The sequence below is a fragment of the Coccinella septempunctata genome, chromosome 2 (assembly GCF_907165205.1).
Source record: "Coccinella septempunctata chromosome 2, icCocSept1.1, whole genome shotgun sequence".
Taxonomy (NCBI): Eukaryota; Metazoa; Arthropoda; class Insecta; order Coleoptera; family Coccinellidae; genus Coccinella; species Coccinella septempunctata.
Window position 1 is genome coordinate 15,044,315 of NC_058190.1, and position 26,301 is coordinate 15,070,615.

General features: G+C 36.6%; 1 protein-coding gene across 1 annotated transcript in view; it reads right to left on the reverse strand.

Annotated features, from left to right (window-relative positions):
• Positions 1 to 26,301, reverse strand: part of LOC123306272 (claspin-like) — an 82,348-nt gene extending 56,047 nt beyond the window's left edge. Inside the window, exons 1-3 of the mRNA XM_044888176.1 lie at positions 25,502 to 26,301; positions 4,657 to 4,836; positions 4,374 to 4,600 (exon numbers count right to left, since the gene is read on the reverse strand). Coding sequence (XP_044744111.1) covers positions 4,374 to 4,600; positions 4,657 to 4,836; positions 25,502 to 26,116 — 1,022 coding nt within the window. The 5' untranslated portion in view covers positions 26,117 to 26,301. The remainder of the gene's footprint in view (positions 1 to 4,373; positions 4,601 to 4,656; positions 4,837 to 25,501) is intronic.

Here is a 26,301-nt window from a genome sequence, read left to right on the forward strand (position 1 = left end):
ACAATTAACAGACAGTTGACATATTATCATCATCAAGAAGAAGAAGAAAAACTTGTTATTCTCCAAAATACACCACCATGCAAGGCGTGTTAAGATGGAAGCGGAATCACTAAAAATGAACATTTTCTGTCAAATTCACCGAGTAACTGGGGCGGAATCGAATTCTCAATTCCGCCTGGATGAAGATTATGAGCTTTTCTTGCTCTACAATTTTTTCAAAAATTCAATTGAGTGAGACAAAAAAAGACTGACCGGATTGTATTGAAACTTTGTAAGATTTTTGGGGATACACTATGTAGAACCTTTAAGATTGAACTTTGTGTGCTATCCCTGGTTGCTAAGACACTGAATTGAAAAATTTCTTGTCGGTCGTTTTCTCGAAACTTGAAAAAAAAAAACTAGGCAACTGGACCTACAATTTACTTTTTTGAATTACTGTACAGTTTTTTTTTCAAGTTAGAGTCGGCTGAAAGTCAGCAAAAAAATATTTTTTGTTTCCTTAATTTTTGTGAGAATTATACAGGGTTTCTGGGAAAGTCGTACTTAATATTGAAGGACGTTATTATTCAGTTAATTTCTGATAGATTTGGTTCTCTAATATGGTGTCCGAAACTCAACCGTTATGGAGATATTGAGTTTTGAAATTTTTTTTTATCCTTTATTTTTGGCTTTTTTATCGATTTTTTTCGGAATGCAGCTCCTTGGGGCCGTTTTTTTATGTATCCAGTTAGAGGGCATGTCAATTAATGAAAACGATCAAGAGCAACTGAACCTACCACTAACAGCTCAATACAATTGACAACGATTGGAATTAAAAAACTTTCACTAAGTCGACGTCTCGTTAGCTATTCAAAAAGGTATAACACTTGCTATTAAATAAGCGAAACATCAACCAAATGGCAGTTAAAGTAGTAGCGGCGGCAATGTCGAACAATGAATACTTGCGACGGTATCCCACACGTCGAGTACCTGATATTGGCGTATTTGACGGAGTTTATCGACGACTGCGAGAAACTGGGTCTGTTTTAGTACTTCGGACTGACATGGGAAGACCTCGTGTTCTGGATGACGACGACGAGGAAGCAAATGAAACTCGACGCCTCTTTGAAGCGGACCCAACCACGTCAACAAATGTTGTCGCTCGACGGCTTGGTATTTCCCAGTGTAAAGTGTGGTTCGTAATGCACACTTCTGTTCAATACCCTTACGTCCCTTACCATCACAAGCCAGTATAAATAAATGAAGAAGGGGATCTACTGAGGCGACTGGACTCCTGCACATTTATGCTCAATGCTGAATGATTCGAACTTTTTTGATAAAATCATGTAGACAGATGAGTCGAACTTTGATAAGGACGGCATCACTAATCATCATAACGCCCATTATTGGTCTCCCAAAGCGGAAGGTAACCAAAAAAAAAGAATAAAAGGGTCACAAAAGAGATGCAGTTTAAATGTGTTGTAACGTGCGTTTCTCGGAGAAGTCTTAATCTCGAGCGCCAGCTATTCTTTTCAATAGGAAGAATAGCAAACCTACCAGGGTAGCTGCTAGCCAGAGACAGAGCTCGGTGTTGTCTAGGGTAGTAGCGACAACGAAGAAGTCAAAATCGAACTATGTAAAAGTTTATTCACAACTTCGGAAACTAATTATATGTACAGGGGAGATATGTGGGATATAAAATATGAGTGATTCTATCAGTGAAAATACATTCGGGAAATCTTATCCGGTCACGAGCACTTTATGAAATTTGTACCGGGTGTAGTGAAAAATTAACGGTTCAATAAAAATGCGCCAACCAGAACTGACGAATGCTAAGGACTTGCTATACGGTATCGGTGTGTAGTTGTATTTCTCCGGGAATGAAACACAATAAGGGCGGGTCGGTTCGAGAATTTTATTCGCTGCCCCAAGGGTTATAGCACACCATGATTGACAGCGAAGAAAATGTCTATTTTTAACGCAACTACGGGATTTCACTGATTACGTGCGGTATCTCTTATTCTCTGCCCCAAGGGTTATAGCACACCATGATTGACAGAAAAGAAGAGACTTCGGATTTAAAACTTATGACGCGGAACGCGGACAGGGGGGTTGACGGAACCTTCCCTTCAGTAACGTGCGGTATCTCTTATTCTCTGCCCCAAGGGTTATAGCACACCATGATTGACAGAAAAGAAAGAGATTTCGGATCTAACACTTATGACGCGGAACGCGGACAGGGTAAAGAACGATAAAATACAACAGGAAACGATACAGTACAGCAGTGTCAAAGTTAAAGAAGTAACGGCGTAGGTCTAACAAAGAAACTGGACGGTACAGACGGGGACCTACCTCCTTTGTTTCAAGCACTTGAAACTCAAAGGATTTAAAAAGAAAAAAACTAAAAAATTAACTCTAAGCACTGATGCAAATAACACAAAATGATTATTCTCAACGGCGAAAGTACTACGGAAAATCAACTGAATTTATAATAGAAGTTAGAAACCACGTTAGAAAGCGAAATAATACTCAAGCGAAAGGAAAGCACTGAAGTAAAATTCAAAAGTGACTGTCGCGGGGGGAAAATTTGCTTTTATAGGCATATCCCCTCCCACGGTAAAAATCCGAAAATTCCAGAATACGACAAGACTGAAAAACGTCGTCAGCTCCGGTTTATCGCATATCAACAGATGAAAAACGTCGAAATCTTCAGCGGCATGTAAGAAACACAACGTAAAATACAGATAAGCGGTTTTTTACATTTACTCTGCCGGTCGGAATGAACGTACGGAATATTCGAGAATTAAAATATTTTCAAAGACGGAAATTTAAAACGAAAAAATTCACTAAGATGAACTCCAATTTTCCTCAGAAAACTGGGGTTCATTACAGTGTGTATGGCCATAATATCAAATTACTTGATAGGGCCATACTTCCTGCCCAAGAGTTACCCTCTTTGATGGAAGACTTGCCGATTGCATTGAGACGAGACATGTTCTTTCAACATGATGGCTGCCCAGAACAATACAGTAGAAGTGTTCGAGCATGGTTGGGTGAGAAATGCCAATACCAATAGATTGGAAGAGGTGGACCCATACTATGGACGGCGGGGAGCCCCGATTTAACGCCGATAGATTTTTATGTGTGGGATCATGTGAAAACCCTAGTATACGACCAAATGACGCCGATCGCAAATGTCGATATTTTCAGACATAAGATTATTGATGCGGCTGAGGAATAAGGCGTACCTGCGAACTTCTGTCGTGAAAACTAATTTGATAAAAACAATAAGAATTTGTGTAAGAAATAGCGGCAGTCATGTCGAACATAAATTATAAGAATATAGCTCTTTTTTGTTTCATTTACATATTTTAGCTACTTCTATTTCAAACTGAAATGTACCCTCTACTACGTATACTGCCATTTGGTCGATATTTCGCTTATTTAATAGCAAGTGTTATATTATACCTTTTTGATTAGAGAAAGATACTTAGAAGTTTTTAAAATTATATGTCGAATAACTTCCAAGAGATTTTTTCAAAAAAAACACTTAGTGCAAGTTCTTTCTAACCGTTGTCGAGCAGTCGTATTGAGCTGTCAGTGGCAGGTTCAGTTTCGGCTGATAATTTTTATTATTATAATTGACATGCCCTCTGACTAGATACATAAAAAAAATGGCCCCTAGGAGCTCTAATCCCAAAAAAATCGATAAAAAAGCCAAAAATAAACGATTTCTCGAAAAAATCTTCAAAACTCAATATCTCCACAACGGTTGAGTTTCGGACACCATATTATAGAACCAAATCCATCAGAAATTACCTGAATAATAACGTCCTTTAATATTCAGTACGACTTTCCCTGTAACCCTGTATAAGAAAAATGGGGTATTGCAACATTCCTCATCCTTATATAACACCAAGGAATGAAAAAGCAGACAAAATCTGTTTTCTGTTTTTTCAAATATTGACATATTTAGTGACACTTTTGAAAACTCAATGACGATGTGAAACTTTTTACTTTACGCAAAGTAAAATATTTTGCAACTGATGATGAAACGATACCTGCTTTCATAGTAACGGTGTGAAAAATTGAATAATTTCTGTCACTAGATCATTTTAAAGGAATCTCCGAGAGAAGCTTTCAAAGACGTTTTTAGTACTTTTATTTTGAATTGATAGCAACATCCTATTCAACATTAGAAAAAATATTGTGTGCAACACGTTAGGAAAACGCTCATTACGAAAACTAATACTTTTCCCAACTGTTTGCTCAAATATCTAATTTCGTCAAAAAAACGTATACACTGTTTCCAATCTGTTTAGTTGCAAAATATTGAAATTGAAAAAGCTCACGAAAACAATATAAATAAATGAAAAGTTGTAGGCTCTGCTCACCTGACTATTTCTAATTGCTGAATGCTCATCTTTATAGATATAGATCGAGAAGCTCCTTGGGAAACTTCACTTAAAGGTGCAGCTAACTTTGGGCGGTTTTGTAAAAATTCCTTAAGAGTCCTAGTCTTAGGTTTATGGTAAGGTAAAGAAACTCTTGATTCTCTTACTCTCCTTTGTGATTCAGCAAGTATTTCTTTTCTTTGCTCAAGTGCTTTTTTTGCAGTCATCTGTCAATTAAACTTGCTTATCAACTGGAAGAAGAATTTAAGAAAATTGAACTTACTTTCTCTGTTTTATGGTCACATTTCTGTTCCGTTAATCCTTTTCTGGATTTAGATATGACTTCATGACATTGCAATGCTTTTAATTCTGAGTCAGAAATATTTTCTTCCCCCTTCTCTGAATCCTCTTCATTATTTTCATCGGAGCTTTCTGGATCACATAAAGTAGAGATTATTTCATCCTGCAAGCAAAATAATTTATTCTAATAAAATTGATAGAACCCAAAGCGAAATGATCCCTACAGATTCTAGGTATCTAAAAATTTAGTTAAAATAATTCACCAGTTTATTTTAAGTCCAAAAGTTCATATAAACAGTATAAACCAATACCAATAACAGGACAGTTTTCAAAATGAAGGACGTTGAAAGGTGAAGACGTTTTTTTGTTCATTTTTGAAATACGAGTACATTAGCGAATGTGCTTGGTCATCTATAAAATGAAATATTTGCGGGCACTCTGGCTTTTTACATAGTGGATAAAAGTCTGAAAGGGTTAACAGAATACTGCTAAACTTTTCTTATTTTTCCATTAATAGAGAGTTATTGCAGTTTCAAATTTTGTCTCGCGCTATTACCACAAACGTTATTGACATGTACGCATGAGCAGATTGGGCGCAGCAGCCTGACGTAATTTACGGAAGATAACGCTGTACGCTAAACTATTCTATATAAAAATTCGGTATTCGATCGGTTACTATCGTACATAACCAATATAACCAAAAAGTAAAAAAGTTGTTACTCTTTGATATAACCGACTCAAAACACAAGTATGAAAATGAATAAATATTGTCATCGTAGTTGATAATTTCAATTTAATGTAATTGTTATTGTAATGTAATTGTAATTTAATGTGTACTTGTGGAAATTTGGGAGGGAATTTGAGGATTTTATAGAACTCTTAGTACTCCGAATTATTAGCATAAAAATGGATTATGTTAGCTATCAGAGCAGAACGTTCAAGTGGATGTATAATTCAGATTTTAAGAAATGTGAAAAGTGCAATATCTATTGTATTTCAGAAGTTCAGGAAACCCTCAGCAAACCCTGGTGAACTGGATAATAATTTGATTTCAGATTGCTTATAAGAATAAGTTATTCCAAAAAACCAATCGGACACATCGTCATTGTCTCTCCCAGACTTACAAATCATCACGTGTAGAATTTTTGAATGAAGTGTTAATTTCAACGACACAATATTCAGTACTATACATAGAGACATCAATTATAAATTCTGATTTCCATGCAATTATACCTATAATATACTAATGGTCAAAGAAACTGCAACACCCAAAAGGAACTGTTTAAATTTAATTTTTTTTTTATGGAACTTAGATAGTATAACAAGGAGTAAATGATTAAAATAACGAAAAAAAGACGAACATACAATAAATGTTTTAAACCATCTCCAACTCAATTATCGAGCCACACAATTATTACAAAATCATAACACCCCCGATTTTGAGCATTTGGTCCTTCGGGCAGGATAGTCGAGTTGGATCATCGTTCACTAATCATATTTTCTCCTCTTTGGCGTCTCATGTGAAATTGTGCACCTTAACCACGAATACTTTGAGTAAGATGAATTCTTTCTAAATAAGCCTGCTCACGCCTTCATCTCCACAAGCATTCGTCATCTCAAGGAGTCTCTCGAGCCACCTCAAATGCCATCTCAACCGGTTGCTTCGTCTTCGTTTGCTCAGCTTCACCTCTCAGACATTTCATTACCAGTCTTCTCTGGCGACTACTCAGGTTGGCCTGCTTTAAAGGGCCTTTTTCAGTCCTTCGTAATGCAGAACTCTATTTTCTAATATTGAACGCCTCCATTACCTCAGATCTTCTCTTCAGTCGACTGATCTGTGAAGCTGATCTGTGGCTTGGCTCTCACTGGTGCCTCATTTCCCATATCTTGGGAGGGCCTCACTTCTCAATATGAGAACAAACGTCTCCTTTTGTCCGCTCTTTGTAACAGGATCATCTCAACCCACCCATGTTCGTCTCAAAAGGGTCATCGTTTCTATTATAAGACCCAGCTCTAGACCCTCTGCTCTCGCGCTGCCACCTCAAATGACGCCTCTTCTAAAGTCACCTCATCCAAGCCTACTCACAAAACCAGTGGAGTCAAGTCAGCCACCTCAAAAAGAGCCTGAATTGCCCGGCAGTCGTCAAAGCCCCTCCAAGACAGCTCATCTCATTACTGACCTCTCTAGCCGGCGTCCTCACACCGGTCACCTCGTACAACTCAATACTGCCCATCGACTCTGGATCGGAAATCTCGTTCATCTCTAAAGACCTCGCACGGCTTCCTCGAAGCCAATCCAAAGTCGCCATCGTTGGAGTTGGTGGAGCCGCCTCACGATCAAGAGGATCAGTCTCGATCACGCTTAGATCTCTTCGCAACAACGAAACTGTTAATGTAAATGCTCATATCTTGTCATCTTTAATTGATTATTACTAATCTGCCATCTTTCAATTGTTGCACACGACAACGTTTGCCTCGCCTCGACAATTTGAAGATCGTCGATCCAGAGTTCTACACCTCATGGCCCATCGACATGATACTGGGTGATGATGTTTATGGTGCTATCATTCTTCCTCATCTCTCTCTCTCAATCTCTGGATGGTTGGAAAGATTTTGTTCGAAACAGGGTAGAGCTCATCCAGGACCTAACTCCAACTGTGCAATGGGGATACGTTTCAGGCAAGGAAAATCCAGCGTACTGTGCTTCTGCTGACCTCTTGTCATCTCAGCTACTGAACAGCGTTCTATAGTGGACGGGACCACCATGGATTTCCAAGTAACCACATTCTTGGCCCAATCGTCAGCCGGCAACGACAATTGACACCGAATCGGAAGCAAGACCCTCCAAGAACCTCCTCACGGCCTTAACACAAGACTACTCCTAGGATCTTATATACAGGTATTCTTCTCTCTATAAACTCTTAAGAATAACCTCTCTTTGTTCAAGAGTCCTGGCCCGACTCAGACACTCCTCAAGTCTGAACTTGTCATCTCCGTTCACTTCAACTAACTTGGAAAAAACATGGATCTATTGGATCAAGGCAACTCAAAAAGTGTATTTTCCTCAAGAACTCAAGGCTCTTCAAAATGGTACAACTCTCATCATCACATGTGTTCAGTAGACTCACTGCGTTCATCGATCATGAAGGTGTTATTCGTGTAGGCGGACGAATCACCCAGATAACAAACATCCTGCAATAATTCCTCGAGCATCTCAATTGACTTCTCTAATTATTGATTCAGCTCACAGACGAACACTCCACGCAGGTACACAACTCACACTGTTTGCTGTTTCCTTCCCACCGATTGAAGGTACCGTTGTAAATCGACGTTAAAATTATCTGGACAACTACTTGGTGATCACCTAGATTATTTTTTACTTCATGGAAAACTTGATATCATCTTGAATATATACTATGACCCCATCATTCTTGTTGAGTAACCCCTAATTATATAAAGTGGTGAATCCATCAATCTTCAGCACATCTAAGTCATAAACGAGACATGTTTCGGTAGGAACTAAATAAAATAAATAAATTAATAAATAATTTATTGACCATCAACAAATACATGGTAGGTCAAATCTAAATAACATACATATATAACTTTATGACAAATGACAAATATAGTTGACACTGAAATAGAAGACAAAAGGACAAAACTTATTTAATTACAGCAATACTGAACACATTCCTTTACGCTATAAAAGCAATTCTCCATGAGGCACGCCTTCAAACGCCGTCTGAACGCCCCGGCGCTCAACCCAGTTAAAGAGCAGGGTAACAAATTATACAACCTAATACCCGCATGATATGGCGATCGTTCATGGAAAGAGTGAAAGTGCTTTGGAATATATAACTTATGCATATTTCTAGTAGTATATTGATAACACTCAGATCGTTTTGTCAAATTTTCTTTAATATCGTGAACAAAGACAAGGAAATTATATATATAAACACAAGGAAAAGACAATTAACCATGAGCAATGAGAGCTGAGAGCGGGTCTGACGGACAATCTCGAATCGATGCCAATGAGCAACCTCAAAATGCGCTTCTGTGTTCAGAAGCGCATTTTGTCGCACATGAAGACACTCCTCCAATCCACAGCTGCCCCCCAGACAACATTGTATCGCAGCAATGAGAATACGTTGGAAAAATAATAAGTCAATGCAGCGTCCGCGTCAATGAATTTCTTTATATAGACCATATTAGTGAGGTTAGAATCACTCAATTGGCGGGAGATCCATATTCAAATTTTTTTACATAGGAATCGACTTCAAGATGGAATATCGCTAGCTAGAAGTAAATGTTAATATAAAGACATGCAAAATTGGGTGCCGCAATTATTAGAGGTTGTTTCCAAGTACATTTTACATCACAAAATACTTTTATATGTCCTAAAATCAAAATTGAACACATTATTATATGGAATATATCCGTATGTCGTAGATCATTTCTGATGGTACGTCAATCATGAACCGTAACAAAGAAAATGACATGCTACGCTTGCGCGTTAGAATGATGTCAGCTTCAGAGGTTAGAAACGAAATGAAGCTACGACAAACTTCCATGGATCTCGCCGACCAATTTTATATTGATCCATTATTAAAAAAATATACCATTTTATTACGAAATTTTGTTTTCAACTTGTTAAGAAAGGATCATAGAACACATTCCAACAGAAATAAATCTTAAGAAATTCGCTAAAATATCCAAAAACAGGCGAGAAGTACGCGGCATTTTTAGTCCCATAAGAAATGCATAGGGAATTCAGGGACCAGATCCACGGATGGATCGCGATTCAAATTTCCCGCCTAACCTCACTAATATGGTCTATTGTACAAAGTGTAGTAGCATTTATTCAATTTTCTACCGATTTTATCTATCTCGGCCGACCATTTCAAATTACTGTCCAATATAGTGCCGAGAAGGCTGACTTGTGGTGATGCTGTTAAAATACTTTCCTTGAGTTTGAGTGATCGCAAAAAAGGTTCCCTATACTGATTATGAAACTCGATTATCGTTGACTTCTCTGAATTTATGATAAGTTTGGTACGCTCACACCAGTCGACAAATTGAGAAATAACTTTTTGACATTTTTCAAGTAAACAACAATCTGAATCTCGAGTGCGAGCCTATTCAAAAACAAAATAAACTCATCCATATTTTTCATAACACTTCTGATGTCAAGTTGTTGGATACCAAGTGTTGTTGGTTTAGGTGTTGAAAAATAACCTATATCAGGAACAATATTCGCTAAAATTGGTTCGTTCCCATATTCCCTTATGAATGGATCCATTTTTCATTCAAAAAGTGCAGAAAAAAAAAGAAGTTATGTTATCAAAATGCAAAAAAAAAGAAGAAAACCCAACAGAAATCACACAAACAACAATACGGTGAGATGAATATGGTTACTATTTCAAATCCTTTCTCTGAGAATTCGAGCGCAATCTAGCATATTATGCGGGTTTCGCAGTTCTTCCAGCGCTTTTACCAAATACTGATGTATTTCTTAACTGACGGTCCACTGAAACCTCACACCTTTAGGTGGTTGGACTTGAACGCGTTTTTCAGCGTCTTCGGAATGACTGAGTAGGGGTCACCGGATTACTGCTGGATCGGTGAGTAGTGGGTGGTTCTCGGGCCTGTTCCAATTCCTGGAGAGTATATTATCTATTATTAAAAACAAGTTTATTGCCCTTGATATAACAACTCTCTCCTTTCTCTCTTTCCTCAATCAAATATCCTCTCAGCATCCCATATTCGCTCCGTTTTAGTTCCGTCAAATCGTCTCTGATAGCAACACCCCTTCCTCTAAATTTTTTATAATTTCTGATTAATTCAACCTTTTTTAGATAAGAAACATATTCAACCTTCACTGGTCGATTCGATCCTTTACTCAGGCAATGAAAATTATTTATATCTTTACGATCAATATCCACCCCCAACAGGTTTTTCAGTTCACTACAAATGAAATCCGAAGTTATACTCTCATTAGATGCTGTCCACTCGAAAACAACAATATTATTTTCTCTAGTTTTTCTCTTCAGCCGACCTTTTTTATCTTTCAAAAACATATTTTCCTGCTCGAGCGAGCGAATTTTGAATTTCAATGCTTCAAACTCCAGCAATTTATAAGATTCCCAAGCTTGAATGCTATTCTTTATCTCGGTTTTACAATTTTCAATTTTTTCCAGAATATTCTGAACAGAAAATTTATATTGACTTGTTTTTTGTTGCATTCTCTGAATAAATATTATTATTATTATTATTATAATTTCTTCATCCATAATATTAATAAAACTTTTCCACCTCGATGGTCAGCAAGAACGGTAATAGCGACATAAAATAAAACAAAGATGAGGACGAAAAGGAAGACACCCTTCATTTCCTTGGGCCTTTAGGGAAGACTTTAAACAGAGAAGGCGGAAGATCGGAATCGGGGAATTCGGTGCGATATGGAAAAGTCAGATTATCTTGCATCTTCGCTCCGATAGTGAGTCATGCAATGAACATATTTCACCGGAATCCACCCTGGGGAATGCACGCTGCCTGTCAACACAGACAAAAATAGAAACGTTATTGGGAATATATAAACAATTTCACCGTTTTATCAATTATCATTCAAGTTCCCTCATTCAAATATTTGCGACACGAACAACAAAATTCCACCCTATACAATTTGATCTGAATTTTTACCAAAAATTCGCTGATAATTCATCATTCAATCATAGCGTTAAAGAACACACGTTCACTCCACAACAGTTAGATCATATGAATGTGCCTATAGGAGCAAGCTTGTGAAATATCAGCCAAAATTTTACCATTTTAACGAAGATATAGAAGTTTATACATTTAGCATTTTTCCATAAATCACCCTATATCTCTGAAACGAATACCTTTACGGGACATTTAAAACCCAAATTCTTTCTGTTTGAGGTCCTCTATATCCTCTTAGCCGTTGTCCCTCACGTCACCAGTCACCCTGTATATAAACACACAAAATGCGAAAACGTATTTTTTATGGAATAGATCATTTGTCCAACGTTAGTCCGCTTTTGTCCACCCAATTATTTCATTTGTCCTCCCACAGAACCGTAGAAATCTATCTTCAAAAGTTTTGAATTTAATGTTGTTTCTCAGAAAGTTCACCAAAAAACTTCTTTTTTCATATCTCTCAAATCGTGCCTGAACAAATGGCGAAAGGGGGAACGAACATAGAACTACGATCTGCGGACTCTGCCTAGAGAAGGACGAAACGGTTGAGCGCATCCTCTGTGACTGCTCAGCGGCAGACTTGGACTCTTTGGCTCTCCCAAGAGTCCCAAGCTGAATCTAGAGGAACTCCCCCTTTGACCTCATCTACTTTCTGAGCATGATGGGAATAGAGGGAGAGGTTTAGCTGTATGAGCTTGTTTGTGTGCTACTAGGGTTGTTGAAAAAATATCGATACATCGATATTTTCAGTTCGATATATCGATATTTTTTGGCGATATTTTATTTTTCGATATATCGATATAAAATTCGAGCTATCGAATCTGTATAGAAAATCGATGTTTTTACAGACCGATAAAAATTTCTTCATATAAATATTGATTCAATTTATAAATCATCAATATTTTTATATTATTTAACCTACTACTGTTGCATGAATTCTCAGAGCTGTAATACCTGTCATTTTTGAAATCGTACCGATATATCGATATTTTTTTGTAAAAATATCAATATCGATATCGATATTTCTAAAAAATATCGATACGATATATATCGATATTTTTTTTCATTTCCGACATCCCTATGTGCTACAATAGACCGTTTTGGTCGCGGTGGCAGGTTTGGTTGGTCCGTCCAGCACACCCAACAATCTGTTAATCTCTTAGACCTACGATGGACAAACAACCATGAAATTTTAGTTTCAAAATTAGCATTTAGGAAGCCATCTTCTTCACATTTTCTACAATTTTCAAAGATTGATTTCAATAGTTCCTAGGGTGAACAAAAATGGACTTACCTCGGACAAACAATCTATACCATCAAATATACGTTTTCGCTATTTGTGTATGCTGTTCAGAAAATGCACCGAAAAAACTTCTTTCTCCATATCTCTCAAACGGTGCCTGGGCAAATGAAAGAAAAAGCGTCGACAAACATGGACCTATGATGAACCAACGACCCTGAAATTTCTGTTTCAAAATTCGCATTCGGGGGCGCCAGCTTCACGTAGCTGCTCAGCTATACATCGTAACGCAAAGCAAAATTACAATTGCAAATGCCAATCCAGAGTACCTTGCATGGTTTAGTCAGTTCAGTGTCTCTCAGACACATGTAGGATATAAACGCTATCAGAAAATGACAAGCTGTTGCGCACATGCCATATAGACTACAGAATGAATTTACTTTTTTGCTAACTTTTATCGAAACAGTCAACTATAATAAGCTGCTATAGTCTATCAAAATCCGAGAGGCCAGCGTAAACAAACTGACTAACGCGTGATCTTATTTAAGGTACTCCTCTTATTGGTCAAAGCTTCAGGAACGCCATGTTTGCAGGTGGGAGTAATGCAGAACCGAGTCATTCGCTTGACAAGAGAAGACGTGCTACAGTGCTCCTAGTGCTATAAAAGAGAAAGCGGACGAGAAAGTCGAAGTGTCACAGTGCCGTAAAAGAGAAGCGGAGGTGAAAGTGCCCACTAACCAAGCTACGGAATATTTGATTCCGTCTGTGAAGTTTGTGTAGGTTCTATATTTGTTATCGGAATTTTAATTCGTTAAAATTTTCAAAGTTGGTGTTCATCCTAAGTGTCCAGAGAATTTTTTTTTCTCGTTGGTACTGCAGAAAACATCAGGTGAGCTTATTTTTCGTATCTCTTTTCTGATTTTTATCATAGCGTATAAAACATTCGGCTTTATACCATAGTTTTATATTAGACTATTTCAGTGAAGATTTCTGAATATTTTATTATTTTCAAATTGTTTGATATTTTGAGATTTTTGATTATAAAACCATGTCGGAAACCTCAGATAATGAGGGTTCCTACATGGAAGCGACCGATGCTGAAGAGTTCAGCGAAGGCGAACACGAGGAGCTTGTAAAGCTCAGAGAAGAAAATGGGCAGTTGAAAGCTCAAATAGTAAAACTGACTGAAACTGTGTCACAGTTGGTCGGTGAGATGCGCCTCTTGAGGGAGGAAATGACCCGCAATAATATGACGAAATCTCCCACTTACGCCGCAATCACAAAGCCGGTAGCGGGTTCCAAGAATAATTCCCTTATAGGAATTGTTTCACAACCCGAAACAAGGAAAAATGATTCAACGCAGGTCGCGAAGGCCCCAAACGCGCCCCCAACTAAACGCGCGCGAAAAGAAAGCTCCTCTTCTGATGAGGAGACTGTCAAGAAGGCGGAAGTGCCTAAAAGAGATAAAATTCCACCCATCACGATGATGGGCACCTCAGATTGGGTAGAGATATCTAAAGCTCTCTACACAAAAAGGATAAATTACAACCGTGCAACTACAGTTAAAGACGGTATAAAAATCATCGCGTCAACCGTAGATGATTTCAGAAAAATCACTACATTCTTCGAGCAGCATGGTAAAGAATTTTTTACCTACCAAATGGAGGAGGAGAAGAAGATATATGCCGTTATTAGGCATTTACCAATCGACGTTGATCTTGCGTTGATTAAGGAGGACCTGATATTCCAGGGAATATCAGACGTGATATTCCAGGGAATATCAGACGCTGAGGTGTCCAGAATGACATCGAACAAGACAAAGAAGCCAATACCTCTCTACCTGGTTAAAACCCAGAAAAAGGAAATCTTCGAAGTGAAGCGACTCTACAACCTCTGTATTGTGGTTGAACATAAAAAGAGGCCTGAAAGTCCAAGCCAGTGCTTTAGGTGCCAAAGGTACGGACATGCACAAAACAAATGCTCCTTCCCGTGGAGATGCGTGAAGTGCTCAGGAAGTCATAGCAGCAATGACTGCACACTCACCAGAAAAGGTGAAGAGAGAAATGCCACATGCGTCTTATGTGGAGAAGAGGGCCATCCAGCTAGCTACAAAGGATGTAGCGAGTTCAAGTTGGTGACCAGAAAGAAAAATTCCCGAAAATCAGTTGAACAGAAAAAGAAGGTAACAAAAACAACAACTTCTGAACAAAAAATTCAGGAAGCAGCGAAGACCCAACCTACAGAGCAGGAAAAGAAGAGGGAGACTCCAAAACCCGTCCAGAAAAAAGAAGGACAGAAAAAGCTTACAATGAAACAAGCTGTGAACAGTCAACAGGAGAAGAAAAAGATATCTGAATCAGCCGATGATTTAGATTTCTTCACGGAAAAAAATTTTCAACAAGATAATGTTGAAAATTGAGAGGGAAATGGAGAAAAAACTCCAAGCATTATTCAGTAAACTGAATTAATGGACCTTACGGATATTAGGAAGAAATCCCTCAAGATAATCTCGTGGAACATAAACGGGATCAACACTCGGAAAGCCGAGATAGAACAAATGATATCAGAAAGACAACCGGATATTATAGCCCTACAGGAAACAAGAATAAACCGGAACAGAAGACTGAATTTCATGAATTATGAAAAATATAGATGTGACAGAATTACAAACACCGGAGGAGGAGTAGCAATATTGGTGAGAACAGATCTGAAACACTACTTTAAAAGTAGATCCGACGAAACACAAGGAAAAACAGAAAAAGTGACGATTGTTGCCGAATTAAATCGGCAAAGAGTCGAAATAACCTCGGCGTATAAGCCACCACAAAACAATCTATTGGAAGAAGAGATAAACAACATGTTGGAAGGATCAAACCCGAAAATCTCCATCGGAGATTTCAACTGTAAATCCCCATTATGGAATAGCATAACAGAGAATAGAAATGGCAAAAAACTCAAGGATTTCGCCGAAAAACAAAATGCCATAGTTATTGGACCAGAGCTACCGACATATCTTGCTTTTGGAAGAGGAATACCAGATGTAATAGATATCGCGATATTGAAAAATATAACTCAAGAATTCTCGATTGAAACTTTGGAAGATGGAACCTCAAACCACAATCCCGTGGAATTGACAATTGGAGAAGAACCAAGAGAAAAACTGCTGGAAATAAGAGAATATACCAATTGGACTAAATACAGCCATTTAATACAATCGGAAATAACAGAAATTCCAACAATAAACCCTCCAGACGATCTGGAATGTGCGGTTGATAAACTGGAAGAGATTATATTGAAAGCTTACGAAAAAAGCACGAGACCAGCTCCAAGTCATCCGCATGGCGATACTCCTAAAGAAGTAAAAGATCTTATACAAGGAAATCGAAGACTCAGAAGAATATATAGGATGAACAAAAATGATCTAAATAGAAGGAACCTCAACCGACATAGCCAAGTTCTGAAAAATGCCCTGAAAGATCTAAGAACAAGCAGATGGAACAAAAGGGTTCAAGAACTGAATACAATCGATCATTCTGCATGGAGAATGCAAAAAAGCCTACGAGGAGAAAAGACTAAAATTCCACCCCTACACGGAGAAAGGGGAATGGCTTATACCAATACTGATAAGGCAGATGCATTGGCGGACTAGATCGAACGAGAATCGAGAATAAATTACAGGATAGACGACGATAATGAAGATTTGGAAGAACTGGTTGAAGAAAATGATGAAGAAATGGATGAATTACCAGCGACTGCTGAAATAGACAAGCCAACATCGCCAAATGAAATCAGGGAAATAATTAGAAGTTTGAAGAAGAGGAAAGCTCCCGGAAGCGATAAAATAACGAATGGTATGTTAAAGAAATTACCTAGAAAAGGTATAGCCGCTCTAACAAATATCGCGAATGGAATTATGAGGACAGAACACTACCCAGAAAAATGGAAAACAGCAGAAGTCATAGTATTCAATAAACCATTCAAAGAGAAGAAGTTTCCACAAAACTACAGACCGATAAGTCCACTGTCGGCTTTAGGAAAAGTAGTAGAAAGAATTATCGCCACGAGGCTAAATGAGGAAACCGAAAATCTGGAACTAATTCCACCAGAACAGTTCGGATTCAGAAGAGAGCATTCAACAGAACAACAATTATTAAGGCTCACAGAGTACATAACAGAGGGATTCCAAAATAAACAAGCTACAGGTCTTGTTTTATTAGACGTCGCCAGAGCATTCGACAGAGTATGTCATGAAGGATTAATATATAAGATGAGATGTGCTGGATATTCGATCAAAATATGCAAGTTGATCAGGAAATATCTCAAAAATAGAAGATTTTACGTGAAAGTGGAAGGAGAATGCTCCTCAACAAAAGATATAGAGGCTGGAGTACCCCAAGGATCAGTACTTGGGCCACTTCTGTACAACATATACATCCACGATATTCCGAAAAATCCAAAAACCATGCTAACGTTATATGCTGACGACACGGGCATAGCAACTCGACACCGAAACCCTGAAATAATAGAACGAGTTCTACAAGAGTCGATTGACGAAACAAATGACTGGTGCATAAAGTGGAAAATCAAGCTCAATGGACAAAAGAGCCAAGCACTATTACTACAGAAGAGAAGACTGCGACCCACAACAAAACTTGATGTTGACGGCGAATAAATCGACTGGAAAAATGAAGCCAAATATTTAGGAATAACGCTTGACAAAGGACTTACCTGGAAAAGTCATATCAAACAAGCAATCGACAAAACGAAAGCAGCGATGAATAGACTCTATCCTCTGATAGGAAGAAGAAGCCACATTTCGAAAGAGACAAAATTGAAGATAATCAAAGCCGTTGCTAGGCCTCAACTGACTTATGGATCCGTTGCCTGGGGTTTCGCGGCAAAGAGCCATATCAAAAGAATTCAGGCCACTGAAAACAAGCTGCTACGATGTGCAATAGATGCACCTTGGTTTGTCAGGAATAGACAGATTTATAAGGACCTGAAATGGGAAACCATAACGGAATTCATGAACAGAAAAGCAGAGAAATCATTCGAAACAGCGAAAACCCATCAGAATCAAGAACTCAGGAGACTAGTGGACTACGATCCAGAGGAAGACAAAAGGAGAATGCGAATTTACCGAAGGAGACCAAGAGATCAATTAAAAAGAGATTAAAATAAGAACAGAAACTTATTGAGAAATTCAATAAAGTGTTAATCCAATAGAGGATAAACACATAAATCCCAGCACGATAGTGTGCGAGAAGAAAACCGACCAAGAGATGAACGGTTTATAGGCAAATGCCCGGAACCAAAATTCAAGAAGCAGTAGGGTTTTTAGTGGGTCTCGAGCTCAGGAGAGTGAGAAACCCCACACTGTTCCCCCTCAGGAGATGAGGGTGGTTCGTCTGTCTTGCAGATTTTCCCCCTGCTACACCAAACAAAAAAAAAAACAAAAAATGCAGAACCGCATTACGTTTGATTCATTGATTGTATGCGAATTGTTGTGCAGAACTGCAGAGGTCATTCATTGCTTTTTCTTTCGTAAATTGGTTTATAGTTGTAGCAAGTTATTCAAGTTACAAGCATTTAAGATAATGTCAAGTACTGATACTGCTGAGGAATCGCGTGTTGACTTAAGTCCTCCAAAAAAGAGACGTCTGAAACGACACTTCAGTGCCGAGATAAAAGATATGATTTTGAATACTTATAAAATTGAGATTATTCAAAATGCAGGAATGTGTTTAAAGGACGTAGAACTCCGAGTTGCTGAGAGACTTGGCATTGGAGCTCGAAGTGTTAGGAGAATTATTTCCGAATACATAAATTCCGGTGTTCTATCACAGCCGGCAACAAATCAAAATCAGACCACCAAATGGGAGTCCTTATCAGATTTCGATAAAAATGTAATATGGCGAAAAGTTCACGAGTTTTTCTTCAGAAATGAACACCCGACTATAGAGAAAGTATTAAAAACAGTTAATGAAGATTCGAACTAGCCAAATTTTAAGAACAGTATCTTCTCTATAATATTGAAAAAACTTAATTTCAAATATGGACGTCGCCAACGCAACAGTTTTTTAATGGACCGTGACGACATTAAATGTTGGAGAAGAAACTATCTCACGAAAATTAGGACCTTCCGTGATGAAAACAGGAAGATTTACTACTTGGATGAAACTTGGGTAAATGCCGGTCATACTAAATCCAAAGTGTGGACCGATGAAACAGTTACATCTTCTCGGCAAGCGTTACTTGCTGCACTATCTACTAGATTAAAAATCCGTCTGGGAAGGTCTTGAATTTTGAGTTTAACCCTCGGTTTCATAAAGCTTGATCAGAGAATCAACGATCGATTGACGGCTGAACGTCAATTAGTTTTCAGTCGATAAGTTGGTCATATGCATTCTGAATATCATTCTTGCACCAAATAATTATCTATACACGCCCATTTGATGATTCTCAACTGCTACTCCTCCAATATATTCGGAAATATGAAAGTTTCAATGATTTCCTTCGGGAAATCGAATGCCAAATCGTTGATCGAGCAATCAAAGTTTTGTGAAACTTGATGTAAGTACCTTTTTGGTGGAAAACAATTTCAACATTCTTTTTCAAATGAAGTGAATATATTTTTCCAGGCAAAAGGCAAAGAATTATAGTGTGTCATATTGGCAGTGACACTGGTTTTTTAACTGGAGGACTCTGGACTTTCCAATCCAAAAACACTGGTAACTACCATGAAGAAATGGATGGTCAGTCCTTCGAAAAGTGGTCGAGGCTATACTTCCTAAATTGGAGGAAAATTCTATAGTAGTTTTAGATAATGCTCCTTACCATTCAAGGAAAATGGAAAAAATTCCTAATTCACAATTCAGAAAAAGTGATATCCAACAATGGTTGAGGGAGAAAAATATTGATTTCACCCCTGACCTCATAAAAGCGCAATTGTTGCAGATAGTCAGGCAGAACAAAGAAAACTTTGAAAAATACATCGTGCATGGATGAAACCGCAATTGGCCCAAAATATTACTGTACTTAGATTACCGCCCTACCACTGCGAACTGAACCCTATTGAATGGATTTGGGCCGATGTCAAGAATTTTGTGGCAGATAAAAACACCACATTTAAAATGGCTGACTTCCAAAATCTTTTTCAAGAGGCTCTCTCACGGGTTACTTCCGAAAGATGGAGAAAGTGCGTGAAACATGTCAAACAAAAAGTTGAGGTAGACATGTGGAAACTGGATAATATTATGGATGATATAACACCAGTCATCGTCAACTTAGAGGAAAGTTCTGCATCTTCTGACGACACTACGGGGTAGTCACTTTTACAAAAAAAATATTGTTACACATTTATATACATAGTATGTATTAAAGTGGGAACTTTAGATTAATTGTTCATTACTGAGACTCGTAGATAAGCATACATATTTTTCACCGGAACTGGAACACTCAAAAAGTTTTAAAATATAACGCTCTCGGAATTCAATTTATTAGTACACCTCTGCGTTATCACGTTCTTGACGCGTGATCACTGCATGCTGCAATGTTTACCGCTGGCCTCTTGGATTTGGATATACTATAGTTAATATTATTAAATTAATTTAGGAAGATAATTTAATTATTGTTATATAATGTAGTGCAGTATGGGCCGCCATTATGTGTGCGAACTTTTAGATTATACAGAGTGAATAAAAAGTAACATACAAAATCAGTATTTTTAGTATTCAATATTTTTGCATAAAAATGCTGAAACAGATCAATTTTCAATTTGAATTATGCAACATTTTATATATAGTTTTATATGTTTGTCATGCATCATCTACGAAGGGTAAAGGGTATTTGACAACCCTATCTTCTTGTGTCTGGAATGAATAGATCTTTTGATGGAGGTGGTCATTGATGGGGTTTATTCTCAACCCTTTTTTATTTTAGGGTTGGAATGGTTGAACCCAATGAATTCGAATTTCACCTTTGTTACGTAATGTGAGGTGGTACAGTATTCTTTTTTTCTCTTAGGAGTACCATTCTTATAATTCCAAGTTGAAATGTATTTAATTATTTCATTCAATTGCGATTCAATTTGATTTCGATAAGTTAAACCATTCCATTTCAATAAAGAAAAAATACAATTATAATAATTATCTTCAGCAACAAAAGATCTATCAATTTCTGGAACAAAACTATTAGGTTGCCATTTCAAGAACTCAGCTACCCTTCACCGCTCATAGAGAGTGCATGATGAACTCCTCAATTATACATAACAAGTATTTTTAAACAAAAATTGACCTGTTTGAGCATTTTTCTACCAAATAGTACATATAGAAGTTATAAATTTTGTGTATTTATTATCTCTGAGTAGGTACTTCTTCAAATTATTTCTTTTCAGCACCAGGGAATTTTTCATCAGGATTGGCCATCCTAGGCTCAGGCCTTCTCGGCGTTGGTATATCCGCCACTACTGACAGACTCAAGTATATCTATTTTTAATAATTTTTGTTAATATTTCTGGCCACCTGTACATGCACACTCCACTGATGAAATAACATTCCTCACATAAACTCATTTCTTTCTACCATCTACAAATCTTCACAATCCATTAAGTTTCCCAACGCTCCAGTGAATCCCTATTTTGGTTTATGGGCTTCCCGAGGGGTGAACCGGTCGTGAATTGCGGTGTACAAATTGTAGGAATTGTTTTGAATTGTCATGAATTGAATTGAATTGCCAGGAATTGTCATGAATTATCGTGAATTGCCAGGAATTGTTGAGAATTGTCGTAAATTGTCAGGAATTGTTGTGAATTGTCATGAATTTTCGCGAATTGTTTGGAATTGTTATGAATTGCAAAGATTTTTTATAATTACTAGCTGACCCGGCAAACGTTGTTTTGCCATATAAATAATTTCCTTTTGTATGTTGTATTATGTATGTATCATAAGAAAATAGAAATTAAAAATTTTGTCTAAAAAATAAATAAAAAATTTAGGCGTGGACTACCCCTAACATTTAGGGGGATGAAAAATAGATGTTGGACGATTCTCATAGATACCGGATAAGCACAAAAAATTTCATCAAAATCGGTCAAGCCGTTTCGGAGGAGTATGGCAACGAAAACTGTGACACGAGAATTTTATATATTAGATTATGCATCCGCTGACATGTAATTTTTAGTTGTGCAACTTTCTAGTCTTAGAAATGAGTAGCATCTATTCATTTATATGGGCATACCTAGTATACAGGGTCATTCTTTCTTAATCCCACCGAAAATCATACGAAGAACTACAGAAGATATTGTTACGATTCGTTTTATACTTTTATTTTTTGATTATAAATTAATTTGTAATTCAAATTAACGGAATCGCAACTTGAAAATGAAATTCAATTCTAAACTAAAATAAGTGACTTTTCTCCCATTTATTCTGACTGACAATCCATCTTTTTTTTTCCTAACACAGCAAACTAAACGAAATTATTTTTAGAAAACTTAAACCATAACAAAATCCCCAAAATTAAAATATTTATTCCCCAAAATAATTTCGTTTAGTTTGCTGTGTTAGGAAATTTTGGGTAGGCATGGAGACATAAAAAAAAAAGATATGGGATTGTCAGTCGAATATTTAAGAGAAAAGACACTTGTGAATTTTTTTTTTAAGTTGTGATTCCGTTGATTTGAATTACAAATTAATTTATAATAATAAAAAAAAAGTATAATAAAACGGATCGTAACAAAATGGCGCCCAACGTGGGGCGATTTGAGTGATAGAAACACTCAAAATATGGAATCCAGAAACAAGGGTTTAGCTGGAGCACAAGAAAACAATAATTCCACTATACTGCATATTATTTTGAAGATGAGAGAAGATATGAACAAGAAATTCGATGAACTTTCTAAGAAATTTGATGAGCATTCCAACAAAGTGGATGAACAATTTGGGAAATTTGGTCGAAATGGTATGGAAACAGAAAGAAAAATTAAAGAATGTGCGGAGAGAATGGAGAACAAAGAAACAAATATTTTATCAATGGAACAAAAAGCAGACAGACGAAATCAGGAGGAATTAGATTTTACAAAGCATTATATTCGAAAAGAGGTACAGGAACAACTGGATGATGACATGAATGAAATAGAGGAGAATGATGAAACACAAAATGAAACATCAAAAGGAGTCATGTACAAAGAAAATTCTACGTCAGAAATAATCAAGTTAGGGGATAAAAAATGGAATTTCAATGGAAAAGTAAAAGCAAAATTCACTGTCCTGTTGTGGAATTACACAAGGAACAGAAAATGGGTGAATATCATCCAAAGAGTGAGAGAAAAAATGGAATGGATTGGAGAAAATTATTTAAGGAGGAAAAAAAAAAAGGAGAAATCATAAAAAGTTCAAGAAAAAAGATTTAGGTTAATAATAAATGAATTTTTTTTTGTGTAAAATTCAGTTTGTTAAATTTAAAATGTTTATTCCCTAAATTTCCAATTTGGGGAATAAATATTTTAATTTTGGGGATTTTGTTATGGTTTAAGTTTTCTAAAAATAATTTCGTTTAGTTTGCTGTGTTAGGAAATTTTGGGTAGGCATGGAGACATAAAAAAAAAGATATGGGATTGTCAGTCAGAATATTTAAGAGAAAAGTCACTTGTGAATTTTTTTTTTAAGTTGCGATTCCGTTGATTTGAATTACAAATTAATTTATAATAATAAAATAAAAGTATAATAAAACGGATCGTAACAATATTTTCACGCAATAACACGCAAGCAAAATGTGGAGGGTTCATAATAAATGCTGGAAATGATCGCCTCCAGCCAAAATACACGAACGTAGTCTACGTGTTATGGAATACTGGTATTTTAGAAGAAAAATAAAAACTGAATTTTAGTCACCACCTTTTGAGGGCTAGAAGAATGAAATTTTCAGTACTTATTATTGGAGTTAAGTTGTACGTCTTTACAATAAATAAAGATATTCACGGCATACAGACAATTATTGAATTCTGAAAAAGTAAACCTCCGGACAGGATTCGAACCCGCGACCGTTTCAATGTTCGCAAGGGTGAGAGATCAAGATCCTTTTCACCCATTACCCATGGCATCGTCGACATTTAGCGACATCTGCAGGGAATCAAGAGGGCCGCTAGTTCGAATCCTGCCCGGAGGTGTACTTTTTCAGAATTCAATAATTGTCTGCATGCCGTTAACCTCTTTATTTATAACTCAGAGTCATGAATTCCACTTCTTAATTTAAATTTCGTCTTATCATTTTTACTTCTGAAAACCATCAAAAAATTTCACATCAACTATATGCCTGTACCTGTAATTCATCATTTTTGAAATATTCAACCAATAGTAGGTATATCTAGTAGTAACTTTCAGTTCTAATTATTTATCTAATTTTCAAATAATTAAATAATGAATAATAGTAAAAGTCCGTAATTCTCATCTACACATCTCATTTTTTTCCACTGTTTACTAAAGTAAAAACAAAATTTCTGGTTCCACGGCCACCACGTCAACCCGATCTAACGCACTTAGATTATCATGTTTGGGGAAGGAAAAAAAATATGCATATACCTAATGGACATGCATCCAGTATATGTTTCGTGTGTACTACTGATTTCTGCGACTAGAAAATTGCAGAACTAAAGCTTTCATGTCAGCACATGGCCTAATAATTAAAAAAAACTTTGGAATTCATAACAATTCCACAAAACTCATAAAATTTTTCAAACAATTCGTGAATTGTTTGACAGTTTTTAGCAATTCACGCCAATCCACAAAATTTCCTGACAATTTACGACAATTAACAACATTTCCTGTCAATTCACGACCATTCTCAACAATTCCTGGCAGTTCACTTATCCTGTTTCATATTGTTGTTGAAATCGATTGCAAAAATGTCAATGTTGTTTCATTATATTCACCAATCAAGCGTTGATTCTCCGATCTAGCTAATGAAACCGGACCTTAGTCTGAATAAGTATAGTATGATGTGAAAAAACTTCGATATTGCATATTTGAGACTTACTCTGAAATACGAATTGCCATGAATTGTATTGAATTGTGTTGAATTGCCATGAATTGTATTGAATTGGTATGAATTGTTTTGAATTTTCATGAATTCTCAGTGAATTGTCAGGAATTGCCATGAATTTTCTTGAATTGTGTGAATTGTTGGAATTGTCTGAATTGTTTCATATGGTATCATAGGAATTGCGTGAATTGTCTGAATTGTGGTGTACAACATTTTCATGACCGGTTCACCCCTCGGGGCTTCCCTACTAAATGTAGTAAAGTTGAGCAGAAGCATTATTTAGAAAATAATAAGGAATAAAAAATTCAACTATTCTTGAAATACATATCACTTGATTAGAATATGCACATAATAACTCACAAGGATGATAAATTCTTTACCTTTGCTGGAGGAACTGTATGTGTAATATTACAGAGATATTTAATAAAACTCCAGAGTAACTACAATTACTATAACCGCAAATGCTTCAAGAAACTTAGTGGGAATCAAAGAAGGTACCCATTAGCTTTATTTAGAATAATCCTGGAACGGTCCTAAGATTATCCAAATTCAGTGCTTGTCCTCGAAAAATAACTGTTTTTGGATAAAGAGGAGATTTTCCATAAATAGAGAGGCAACAACTGTCTTTTAAAACAATATTACTAATTTGTCACGTTCGGTTTTTCATTAAATGAGAACTATCCTCAAACAGTTCTAGGATTTGAAACTAGACAGCACAAGTTCTGCGCAGCTCTAAAACATTTCTTGAACTGTCCTAAAATTGAAGCCTAAATGCAGCTTATAATTCGTAAATAAACATAGAATATTTGCTAGTAAAACATTTTCAATTTACCTGATGCTGTCTATTTATTTCAGTTCGTCCTCCATTATCATTGTGAGCAACAGATTTGTATTCCAATTTTTCATTTATATCATAACCCTGAATTGGACCATCCTCACTTTCCTGTTCTGAATCACTGTTAAATACACCTATTCTTTTATGTTTTTTCCTATAAACCTTCTCAGAGTCATTATTTTGATCATCAGAATTTCCTTCACAAATTGCAGTAGGTATACTTTCATCTTCGGAATCACTATGGAAAACAGTAAACTTTCTATTTTTTTTTCTGCTGATAAACTCATTCACTAGTTCCTCAGTTTCAACATCGTTGTTCTTCCTGCATTGCTGCTTATTATTAGAAACTGAATCAAAATAGTCCTCATTATTCAACATTTTTTCATGACGAAATCTTGAAACATCATTCAAATATAGTGCACTAGGATAATTAACCGAAACTTCATGACAAGCATTTTCAGCATTATAATTATTTGGTTTACATTGTCCTCCTACACAGCCAATATCAGAATCTTTAATTTCACTAATTTCGTCGTCATTACTAGCTTTCTCTGAAATCTTTAATTCATCTGATATGCTTGTATTCTGAATTTTTGTAGTATCTATTGACATTTTTTTAATCTAAGGTCATATACTCCGTAAGACTATTTCACTGAAACTAAATCTTGAACATCAAGAAGATGCAGCCAGGGACAAGAGGATGCAGCTATATACCTCCTTGGTGAAAATGAAAATATGATACTGGTGAAAATACATAAATAAATAACCCAAACATTAACAGAGACTGGTTGTCTCAA